Source organism: Thunnus thynnus, chromosome 2, assembly GCF_963924715.1.
Source record: "Thunnus thynnus chromosome 2, fThuThy2.1, whole genome shotgun sequence".
Classification (NCBI taxonomy): domain Eukaryota; kingdom Metazoa; phylum Chordata; class Actinopteri; order Scombriformes; family Scombridae; genus Thunnus; species Thunnus thynnus.
In genome coordinates, this window is record NC_089518.1 from 20,984,135 (window position 1) to 20,996,416 (window position 12,282).

General features: G+C 38.6%; 1 protein-coding gene across 1 annotated transcript in view; it reads left to right on the forward strand.

Moving 5' to 3' along the window:
• Positions 1-12,282, forward strand: part of sgsm1a (small G protein signaling modulator 1a) — a 35,470-nt gene that overhangs the window by 8,564 nt on the left and 14,624 nt on the right. The window contains exons 3-5 of the mRNA XM_067609601.1: positions 2,942-3,017; positions 11,642-11,804; positions 12,080-12,232. Of these exons, the coding sequence (XP_067465702.1) occupies positions 2,942-3,017; positions 11,642-11,804; positions 12,080-12,232 (392 nt within the window). The remainder of the gene's footprint in view (positions 1-2,941; positions 3,018-11,641; positions 11,805-12,079; positions 12,233-12,282) is intronic.

Genomic DNA, 12,282 nt, shown 5'->3' on the forward strand with positions numbered 1-12,282 from the left:
TAGTTGCTGTAGTTGGAGAGCTGCAGTTATTTCTGTTTATTGCAGAAATGAATGAATGTTGTTGACGCATCTCCTTAGGCGGAAGTGATCCACTGTGCGACACGTGCTGTCTCCATAGAAACCTGCAGGTTGTCTGTGCTTCAACACTTTGCTATATAAATTCCTCCGAGACCTGATCTGTAGCCCAGATGAGAAGAGATGAGAAAACACAGCGGCTGAAACTCAAGGAGGAGTCTGCATCCTCAAGTTGTCAAATCAATCAGGCATCTGTATGTCGGGTGAACTCAGTGAGAAAGCTGCTGCATATAAGTCCCCTGCATCTTATATATATGTGTGTTTGTGTGTTTGTGTGTGTGTGCATGCAGGCTTTATATAAGTCTGATCATGAGCAGAGCGAGTGTGCATCACATCAGACTAGAACTTTCTCTGTTGTGTTGGCAGAATGAATCATTTCTGATGATGCTGAACATAACAATGCTACTGATGCCAACAGGCCAAATTTGCGTAATGACTGCTGTCTAATTAGTGGAATTTTTTTTTTAATATGCAGAAGTTTTCGGGGTGGGAGTGTTCTGTGCACTTTTCTTTTCCAACTGTTTCGTAAACCTCTTTTTGTTCTTTTTTTCAGGAGTGAAGTCAGTTTTAGATCCTCATCTTGAATTAATAATAAGGGTGCGATCAGTGCTCAGTTGGCAGATTTTTCTCTGCACCTACACAGAAAAACAAGTTGTTTTGTGTCTCACACAAAATCTTCAGGGTCTGTTCTGTTCTTCTTTTACTTAGATGTTGCTTTTTTGAGACAAAAATAAACTCCATATGGATTCATGGATGTGTATGGATGTACATGTGTGTATTTAGCCTCTTAAGTTTAGTCTCACGAGTATAGTTGATGTGATATCTACTGTGAGATGAAAGAAATTTGTCATCAAACCATCAAATTTCATTATATTTCAAAATTGCTGAATTATAGGGCTGCATTACTTTCATTATCGATTAACTGCTGATTATTTTCTTGATTACTTAATTAAGCATTTGGTCTGTAAAATGTCATCACAATTTGAGTCCAATGTGACATCTTCGCGTCGCTTTGACCAACAGTCCAAAACCCAGAGATTCAAGGTTTTTGCATGTATGCTTGAAAAATTACAATGAATTTAAATGAAATTATTAATCAAAATAGTTCACGATTAAATTTCTGTTGATCCAATAATCAATTAGCTTGATGTAGAGAAACAATGTGATAAAATACAGTGATTTTTTTCAGGTATTTCATTTACCGAATTATCCAAAAACAAACATTCACATTTGGTTGTTTTGTCTGTAAATTAGAGCTGCAAGATAAGTCAATTAATCGATTAGTCGATCAAAAGAAAATAGATCAGTGACTATTTAGATGATCGATTCATTGTTTCAGTTATTTTTAAAGCTAAAATGCCAAATGTACAGATTCTCAAATGTGACATCTTGATGTTTCTCTCTCTCATTGAATATCTTATGGTTTTGGACTGTTAGTCAGACAAAACAAGAGAATTCAAGACATCACTGTGGGCTCTGAGAAATTATTCAATGTTTTTTTTAACACTCAACTAAACAAGTAATTGATTAATCGAGAAAATAATCAAAATATGAAAATAATAATAGGTTGCAGCCCTACCATAAACGGCTGCCTTGTTAAAATTCCAGAAAATGCATTTCATGACAATATAGTAGCTGGATATAACAATAAAAAAGTTACATATACTGTGATGGAAGATTTTATCCTTATAGTCGACCCCTACTCACAGGTATTATAACCCATCTGTGTACAGCAGGTTAACTAGATATTATAAATGCTCTTTGGTCCATAAAATTGAGCCATAGTGGAATATCTAACCTGAAGATAGAACTTGATGTCCCAGAGCATTTTATGATCAGGCTGTAAATATCAAACGATGAAAACTAATATTGTTAGAAGACAGCCCACTGCTTCGTGACCACTGGACTGCCTCACAGAGAAGAGATTTGCTCTCAGCACCGAAGGATTGAATCAATGTGTAAATTGGAAAACGGGTTTAAGATCGAGCTGAAGGAACTTGGACCACTGGAGCGAACATCTATGCATGTGTCTGTGTGTGTGTGTGTCTGTGTTTGTGTAGGAGCTGAACTTGGCAGTGATTTTGTGTAATATGGTCGTTGTGGACAGACTCATTTCAACAGGAAATTACAGCTATCTGTGTGGCTGCGTCCGGAGGTTGATATTCCCCGTGCAGATTGCAGAGCGGTGTCCACACAGGGGGACGTCTCCATAGCCACCGTGGGGATTGATTTATCAGTCGTCTTAACTATTGGTCTGTAGCTGTTGTCAGGTCAGCGGGGAGAAGGGCACATCGCCGTGACGACAAAAGCTAACTAATGAGCGTTGCCTTGTGAGCACGTGTATCTGACCTTCTCCATCTTTTTTTTTTAAAAGAAGTTGTGTGTGCATGAAAAGGATGTCATCAGCGTTTGACGCAACAGAATCAATTGCTCCCACTGAGGATTATAAATTGTTCAGAAAAGGGGTCTGTGATGGATGAACGCCCCCCCCCCCCCAACACACACACACACACACACCCAAATGTACCACCTCCATTTCCCAGTAGAGGTCCTTGGGATGAGAGCTGGTGACTCATCCACCAACTTAACATGCACTCTTCCCACTCAGTGTTTTTCTTCCCTTTAACTTTTCAACCACAGTTCAAACTCTCTCACCATCATTTTACCCTCTGTTTTTACGGACAGACGTGCATTAGTTCAGATAAAATCTCCTAATTATTCTCTGAAATATATTCATCAGTCAAGCAAACTCTCACCAACAAGCCCCTCACAGCCTGTGTGTGTGTGTGTGTGTGTGTGTGTGTGTTTGTACCAGTAGTGGCATATTAATGAATGAGTCATCCAGCATCTGCCGTGTCATTGACAGGTGAAGCAGATTATGGAGGAAGCAGTCACCAGGAAATTTGTTCATGAAGACAGCAGCCATATTGTGTCCTTTTGTGGTGAGTAACCAAATATACAAATTAATCACACTTTCATTTACAGCCTCTTCAGTTTGAACAATTGTGCCACACTGAATGTTTAGTTTTTTTTAATTTGAAGTCATTCCTGATGTGACTCACGACTGTCTCATGTATCAAAGTTTTATTTCAAAGCAATCGTACTGCGGATCTTTGCAAGCTTTACTTTCTGTTACTTGTTTTGCCTTTATGTCACAGTTATATCTGATGTGACCAGATTTCTGATTAATTTCAAGCTGGTGGTTAATAGTGATTCCCACCAGCAGCAGGTCAGAGTTTTCACTTATCCTATGAATTATCTTAACATTTACTAGATGGATTGTTACAGAATTTGGTACAAATATTTATGGTTGCCAGACGATAAATGCTAATAACTTTGGTGACCCTCTGACTTTCCCTCTAGTGCCACCACTAGTTCCACATTTGTGGTTTTGAGTGAAATGTCTTGACAACTATTTTAAGGACTGCCATGACATTTGGCACACTCATTCATGTCCCCCTCTGGATAACTTTAGTAACTTTGGTGATAGCTTTACTTTCCATAAAGCGCCATCATCAGGTCAAAATTTAATCTTGTCCAATACTTTGGTTGTTGACCAAATACCCGCAAATGGAATAACATTCCCATCATCGTCAGCTGTAGTTCTGGTTTAGTGCTAATTAGCAAATGTTAACAAGATAAACCACAATGTGTTAGCATTAGCTCAAAGCACCACTGTGCCTAACTACAGCCTCACAGAGCCACTAGTATGGCTGTAGATCCTTAATCATGTTTCATTTTCATTGTGTTGTGATTTATTTATGTAGTCTTTGTATGAAATGACTGTATACATGTATGAATACATTATGAAATAAATCATAACTTACACAATAGGTCTACATAACACTAGTCTAGCTTACTTGGCACTAACAATCTTAGTCCATGGCATAGTGTGGCTAAAGCTGGTAGCGCTTCTTTCAATTCAATTCAATTCAATTTTATTTATAGCACCAAATCACAACAAAAGTCATCTCAGGGCACTTTTCACATGGAGCAGGTTTAGACTGTACTCTTTAATTTACATTTTTCATTTACATTTACATCTTTATTATATTATTTTTCCAACAAGTAAACTGAAATTATATAGCCCAAAATTACACATCATAAATTTGCCTCAGAGGGATTTACAATCAGAACAACATACAACAGCCTCTGTCCTTTGATCCTCGACTCAAATAAGGGTAAAGTGTTTTAAAGTTTGAGAGGAGGATTGTGGATCAGAGAAGATGCTGAATAACAAGAATCTTTGTCCAGTAACAAATCCTGGAATACAAAAAAAAAACTTTTTCTTAAACAGAGAAGGAAGTTTTAGGTGCTACTTTAAACAAGCTGTCGGGTCCAGTGACGCCAAGAGCCACATCGTCAACATAACATTTGCACAAGTGTATAATTAGTGTTAAGGACATTTAAAGTTCATTATTTCACCAACTGTTATTGTTCTTGCCTCCAAATGGCACTGATGTAGTGCAGTATGATTACTGTGAGAAACACACTGCCCACATGCAGGCGCTCACACTCGTCAGATGTCTGGCTCAGTCCAGAGCTGTAACCAGCAACAAAATAGATTTGAGGATTTCAGTGTGAATAATATGACTCTCAGTCTGCAGAAAATGTGATATTTTTACTATTTGGAAACCATATGTGCAACAAAGACATAATAGGAGGCTATTTTATTATAACTCTGCAATGTTATCTTATTTATTTCTTTATTTTTAATAACAGTCAAGTCCCTTAAATCATATTTGAGTCAAGAAACCATTTTTATGGTAAACATCCCATGACAAAGACCCTTATTACCATGAAAAATTGTGCAAATGAATGAGTCATCTTCATTGCACCACAGAGTAAATATGTGAAAGGAGATACACGAGTGATAATAAGGAGAAACTATAATGACTATCTGCCTGTAAGGTCTCTAAAGGCTTGTCTGCTCTATATTCTTGTGAAAATATAATTGCACACTTACATATCACAGATTTGGATGTCAGAACGGGCGACACACCACTATATTTAGTAACGGATAAATGAAAAAAGAAAGTTCAAATCTGCGTTAATGTAAGTCACAGTTTCACCAGCTGTTGTCAGAACAGTTGAGATCGTCACCACTTGCATGCTAAGACACTGCAGTCACAGTTTAACTTAATGTCCTCATTTCACACACACATATGAGCTCATTAAAGTTGAAAAGAAAAAAGGTAGCGAGAATGTGAAACTTAACTGTAAAGGCTCGTGCATACCTTCAGTTTCTAGTAGACAGGTGAGTAGGAGGAAAAGTCCATAAGCAAGAGAAGAGAGAATTCCTGCACACTGTCCTTTTACTTGCAATAAACTTTATTAGAGATACAACATTTACCTGATGAAGGTCTAAGGACTGAAATGTTGTATCTCTAAGGACAGTGTGTGGGAATTCTCTCTTCTCGAGAAAAAGTGTGAAGATGGGTAAAATGAGTTAAGATTTTGTAAAATACACAATCTTGTGTTCTTTCTGGGTCCTCAGAGGTACAATCAGCTCCTCATGATGTCCAAGTTGAGCTTGTTTGAATTTTCATCATCTCAAAGTGTGAAAGGAATTTGCAGCACAGCTTGAAAGCTTATTAAAACCAGCATAAGCGAATGATAACGGACATCCTTCCCACCCAGTAATCAGCTTACCCCAAATCTCTTTTAACGGTTTCATTTTTCTCTCAGAGTGTTATGAAAATAATTTGTCACAGAACACAGATTTTTATGTGATGGAGAGACTTTCTTACACAATGTTTTAGTGTTGTATTTGCTTTATGTTTCCAATAACGCACTCATGTTAGTGTTCAGTTTTATGGATATTATCCACTGGACTGGTCTAGCGGTTTTAACAGCCGCCAGTCAGTCTGAGGAACCCCTCTCCACTACTATCATACATCCCAGTGGACACGTAGCAGCTCAGGATGACCCTCGCTACTCTCTGTTTTGTTGTCAGCCAGCTTCCTCCTCCTCCTCCTCCTCCTCCTCCTGACTCCTCCTATGATCCTTGCAGCAGCTCTTGTTACTACACGTCCTCGTTCAGCTGCGGTCTGTTTAGAGATGAGAGTGAGTGGAGGATGGGAGAGGAGCTCGGCCAGCTCACCAGGGAGCAATTAGCCTCCAACATCATGGCTACTTTGTTGAGCTGCCCAGGCAGAGTCTGAAATGTAGAGACAGTGTTCAAGGAATGTGTGTCAAAAAGCCACCACTGACTTTCAGTTGTGAATCCATGAAAAGCCAAACAATTATACTTTCATTGATAAATTAGAAGTTGTATTTATATCCTGAATTTAATTGCTGATTCCCATAGTTCCCAGTTATAAACCGCTCTGTCCTCCCCTCACAGCCTGTGTGTCAAACTCTGAGCTTCTTACATGAATCATGATGGATTCTTTATCCTTTTCTCTCTCTTTCAACTGCAGTGGACAGATTTGAATTAATTTGATTCATTTTTATCAAATTAACCCCAAAGTCTCAGCACCTTTCTCAATAAGTCAACTTAACTTAAGAGGAATTGTTGTAATTTTACATTCAAAATGCATAAAAACATGTATCTACTTTGGAAGTTCGAATATGATCAAGACAGTACAGCTCACTTATTTTTCTGTCCTAACCACAGAAATAATTTGTATATTGCATCTAAATGGACAAAAGAATCCAAGTCATTGTTTATTAATCATTAAAGTAATGGTTTTCTCAAGATGCGATGAGGATTAATTTAACTTTGCAGAAGACAAAGCAAAAATGTGACAAAAATTTGGGAATGCTGCCAAATCTGTTGAAATGAACTGGAATATATTCACTGGAGTTGTCTGACACACATAAAAGTTAAAGAGAAAACGTGAGGTGAAATTTGTAGTAATGTTAGTGCTATAAGTTTGAAGTGTTAACCCCAAAATACAAGATAAGTCAGGTAGTACTGTTACTTGTTCATAATATAAAATAATACCAATTTATCACCAATTTAACACAAATTTAATTATTTTATTATTATAACACATACTACTATAGGTTCACTATATACTGTATATAGATCTATTATGCAGTAGCTTTTAGATTTTCTCTCCCACATCGCCCGCAGTCCGTACAGCTGTTTTTCACATATCCAGACTCTTTCATCATACTTGTGCAAAACATATTTCAATGAAATGAACATTTTGCTCATTTGAAGATAAAAAAAATATTAAATAATATAAAGGAAGACTGTTCTAGATAGATGAACTTGATTTTAAAAACTGCGGTGAACCATCTTACATATTCAGGTCAGCAGCTAATAGCTGTTTTAATTGCTGATTGCTGAGCAATTAAGTGATTAGTCATCTTGTCCCTGAAATGTCAAATATTAATAAGTAGCTCCAACTATCTCAGGTTATTAAAGACCAAAATGATGTCTGAAAATTGCCTATTTTGTCTGAACTACAGTAAAAGAAAGGATTTTAGTTTATGATATGAAGCCAAGCTGAAAATGCTCACCTATCAGAAGTGGTAATGAGCATGTGTGTGCTTTTATCTAAGTATTGATGATGATAAAATTATTTTCAAAAACATCATCAGTTAATATTCTGTAGATTGTCTGATTAAATTATTGAATCATCCACTAACCATTTCAGCATTTCACATATTCAGACCTTGTGTTGGTGAGATCTGCTGTGTGTTGGTCAGCTGTGTGTCAGTGTCCAAGAGTCTCTTAATGCACTCAGTTGCCACAGATACAGGCTGATTAGAGGCAATTTACTGCTGTTTTTACCAGAAGGGACCAGAGTGATCTTGCTGACATGATGCTCATTACCTCACAGCACATTTAACTGCTGTTTGTGGGGAAATGATTCAGATAAAATATTTAATTTTACGAAATAAGTAATAAGAAATAAGTAATAAGTCACACTGAATGCTTCATGTTTTTGTGTCCGCCAGGCATAAGCCTGGAGGAAATCATGCATTTGGGCTTGTGTGTCTGTGTGTCCGTGTGTGAATTTGTCCGCAGGTAATCTTGCATACTACTGGACCCGTCAGCCTAATATCTTTTATGCACATTTATGACTGTATGCTCAAGGACCTCTCATGGTTGTGGTGATTCACAGTTGTTGAAAAACCTATTTTATAATGTATTTTATACCACCGAGTCCTCACTCCTCTTAACCAGCCGGTAGGGGCCACAAGTGATCAACAACTGCAGCAAAAGGAATTTCTGACAATCGGCTAAAAACAAGTCTATTGCAGGCCACATTTTGGCCTTTGTCGTGGCTCAAAAACTGGCATCCATAGAAAAGTTTGGTCTCATTTTGAAGCGGAGCATCTGCAGATTAATTTCCATAACTGATATGTTATGATGCACTAAAGTTAGGCACGATATGAGATGAATAAATCCCCGTTTTTGTTAGCTTTGCCACCATCTTGACTGTAAGGGAGCCAAGAGGGACAATTGAGCAACTCTTCTTTGTTTTGGCGGGGAGAGGGAGGTAGGGAGAGGTTTTTATTGTTTTATTGTCATTTATTGTTATCTGAATGAGTTTATACAGCTAGGTGAACCCAGGAGGACGCTCGGTTATACCATCACACTACTCTATGCATCTTAAAGAAAACTGAGACCATAGATGCCCTCAGACACACCTGGTGGAGATCTGCACTCTACTGAGTGCACTCTTCTAGTTATATATATGTGCTCTCTAAGTGTGGGATAAACAAAGTATTGTTTGTGACCATGCTGCTGATGCCACTGTTTATAAGTTTGTAGCAGCAGAAACTGTGGCACATGAGGAATTGAAGAAGCTGTCTGAAGCTTATTGGGTAGACAGTAGCTCTAAGAAGAGTGTAAAGGTTTGGGAGTCGCTTTCTTTGCACTTTTGCCATCTGAGACTAGTTAGCACAAATGATGAGACAGTAAGGAGGATGAACTATATTTGGAGACCTTTTAGTGTTACGCTTTGTTCTGACATTTAGCTTCTTGTTCTGATAATGATGTGAGGAAAAGCAGCACATAGAGATGAAGAGAGAAAGTGCAGGAAGAGAAGAAAAAAAGAAAAGATCAACAAAGATGCAGAGAAGATCTTGAGGACATATTTTAGATTTAAAATAACAAAACAAAACCTGAAGGTTGATGGCTCTGATGACACTTTCATTGGTGAGGTTGAATTAAAACCTTGCTAACAGTGACTGTAGTAGAGGCAACGACAGAGAAAGTGACTCACACAGATTCACAGAGCGACAGGATGGTGGAAGGAGAGAAGCTGCGATTTGAAGGAGTCAGGATGATGGAAAGAGAGAGACCGTGATGCCAATGAGTTGCCGCCGCCCCTCCCTACGCTCGTCTCTCCCAGAGCTCAATCGCTCCATCAACAGGGGTTGTCATGGCAACCCCAGCATTCCCCCTGACCCCATGTGAACAGAGCCACAGGATTAGTCCTGAAAGAGAACTCAAATGTCAACACAGCTCCAGGCGCTGCCACGTAGGCCTGAGAGAGAAGAGGGGTGTCTGTTTTTCTGCACAGTCGAGTGATTGTGCAACTGTGTCATCATGTCATCAACTGTTTGTCACTACTTGTGTGTTCAATACAGCTTATTGGATAAACTAAGATCATGCAAAGAGAAAAAAAAAATCATTATAGGAAATATGCCATTCTCAGCCTAGTAAACAGTGAAAACAAAACTTTCCATAAAATGTAGCAGAATAGTGAAAAATAATCAAACAGATTTATGTTTTGTCCCAGCAGTATAATATTATCTCATTTAGACACATTTTGTGCCATCAAACTGTGATTATTGGAACAAAATGTTCATGAAATGTCAAGAAAAAGCATCTTGTGCCACATAGACTATTTTTGTGTGATATCAGCTGCCAGTGCATTTTATGGCATAAAATGTTTATCCCAAGAGCTACAGATTAAAGCTGCATTTATTAATATTTTATGTAAACAATAAATTAAATTACTTTGTGTAGCGTTAAAGATGTTGCTCATTCTGACAAAATCACAGAGAATTATCACCAGCTCTGCAGTCTTCCTAGGCTCTACAGAGTTTTTTAGGTTCTTTCAGCTCATTGTTTTGGTTTTAAAGCTTGCAACTGTAATGGTTCACTCTCACAGCTCTCATCAGTCAGATTCCCAGCTCTACAAACCCATTGTACGCTACCTGCCCAGCACCAAACAGCAGACACACAAAGTCACTGACTAGCTAAAGAGTATAATGGAGCATTTAGCTGCTAAACAGCCAAATATGTTCTTCAGGAGTTAGTGTAGACAAAAACAAAGCGTAAAGGAGAGAGAATATTGAACTCACATTCGTCAGGTGGCCAGAAACACTCCAAATGAATGTTGCTTTGTGTCTGCTCGATGGCAACAGGCAACTGTTTGCCAACACATTTCTGTTAACAACTTCATAAGGTGATGATATGTCATTGTTTTGTTTACGGCTTATTGTGCTGCCCCCAAGTGGCCAGAAGATAAAAATCTATTAACATAGAGACAGAGCGCAACACGATATACTCTGAAAACCATGTCCACTGGAGGGGAAAACAATCAGCGCCATAATATGCAACCAAAGGCTGAAACACTAATAAAATGCCTGTAGCTAGCTAAAAACATTAGATTTCAGCATGTCAAAGGATTATTTTAGCACCATATGTCTACCAGAAAGGAAAAAGTGGTTTATAGCATATGCTGAAACCTGTTACATTGTATATGCTAAGATGCAATACATGAATGTAAGGGCTGACAACGTCTACAGTAGCGATAGCACAACTGTATAGCAAAGTCCACTACATGGCAGGCTGGCATGACACTTTTCAGAGGCAGCTGATATGGCGAGTACAATTTGTAATCATAGTTTAGGAAATTACACGCACAGACGTGCAATCATTTTCCATTCAGACCCTTTTTACAGTTAGTATTTCAACTGAATGCAGGTTAGCTATTCTGTGATTTAAATGTCTGTTACACACATCTGATACCTTTCAATTACAATTACTTTCATGTGTGTTCTCTGCGACTAGCAGCTTGTCCAGGTATATGTGTCATTTTTACAGAGGTTTTTGAGCTGTAGGCACTCTGCAGCACAGTTCCACAGCCCTGTAACGTTATCCACTTTTGTCTTCTTAAAGGCTCAGTTTTTTGGTACGGCAGCTTATAAAAACTTAGTTCTTGGTTCTTTACCCTGTTGGTTGTGCATCCCACCACACAGCAGCTATTAGGCATTTTTCTGTTGTTTGCTAGCAGACAGAATTGACAAGGAGGCACCCTCACTCAATACAAAGTCAATGGAGAACAATGAATTGTGTTCACCTCTGTCTCTATATTGGACTGACGTCACACTATTAATACTCCACTACATTCTTTTTATGGCAAGAAATGCTTTCTAGCACAGGAAAAGTGACACTTTTGCTCACATAATACACCTTGGACATAATGCACAATTGCTACTGCTTTCTCTTTGCTTCTGCAGGTTGTGATCTTGTTATTATGTTGGTTTCTTGTTCCCATTATACTGTTCTAGCACACAGAATTAATTGAGTACACTTTTGTGAAGAGTGTGTTTTCTTCTTTCCAAACATGGTGCGTTTGTGTCCCAACAGCTGCCGTGGAGGCATGTGTTCTGCATGGGCTGAAACGGCGAGCAGCAGGTTTTCTGCGTAGCAACAAGATAGCGGCGCTCTTTATGAAGGTGGGGAAGAACTTTGCCCCAGCTGAAGAGCTGTGCAGGAAGGCCCAGGAGCTGGAGCAGATCATCGAGACAAAGTGAGAGACGGACACATCACAGCAGACATCAAAGCCTGTTTGATTGTACGAGTAAAAGCACCGAAAACAAATGGCTTTCTGCTTACTTGAAGGGCTACTTTGTAATTTGAAAAGCCCTCTAAATAATTCATATAAGCTCCTATGAATCATGACTCGCTGATTCCATTAGCCTCATGCATTTGCAATTTTACTTGTTAAAGATAATATAATCATTTTTTAAATACGTTATTCTTGCTCTACGACTAACACTTTTTTACTCTTTTTTCATCTTGCAGACGAAGTCAAAGCTTACAAAGTCAAGACAGCTTGCGCAAAATGCCTCGACTGCCCAGCCTCACCCCACAAACCGTCAAGAACCTGTGGATCCGCACGGCTCTATTTGAGAAGGTGCTGGACAAGATCGTCCTTTACCTGGTGGAGAACAGCAGGTGCGTTGAGAGAGGCAAATTACATGTTGTTCTGCTGTGTGTGTTACTAG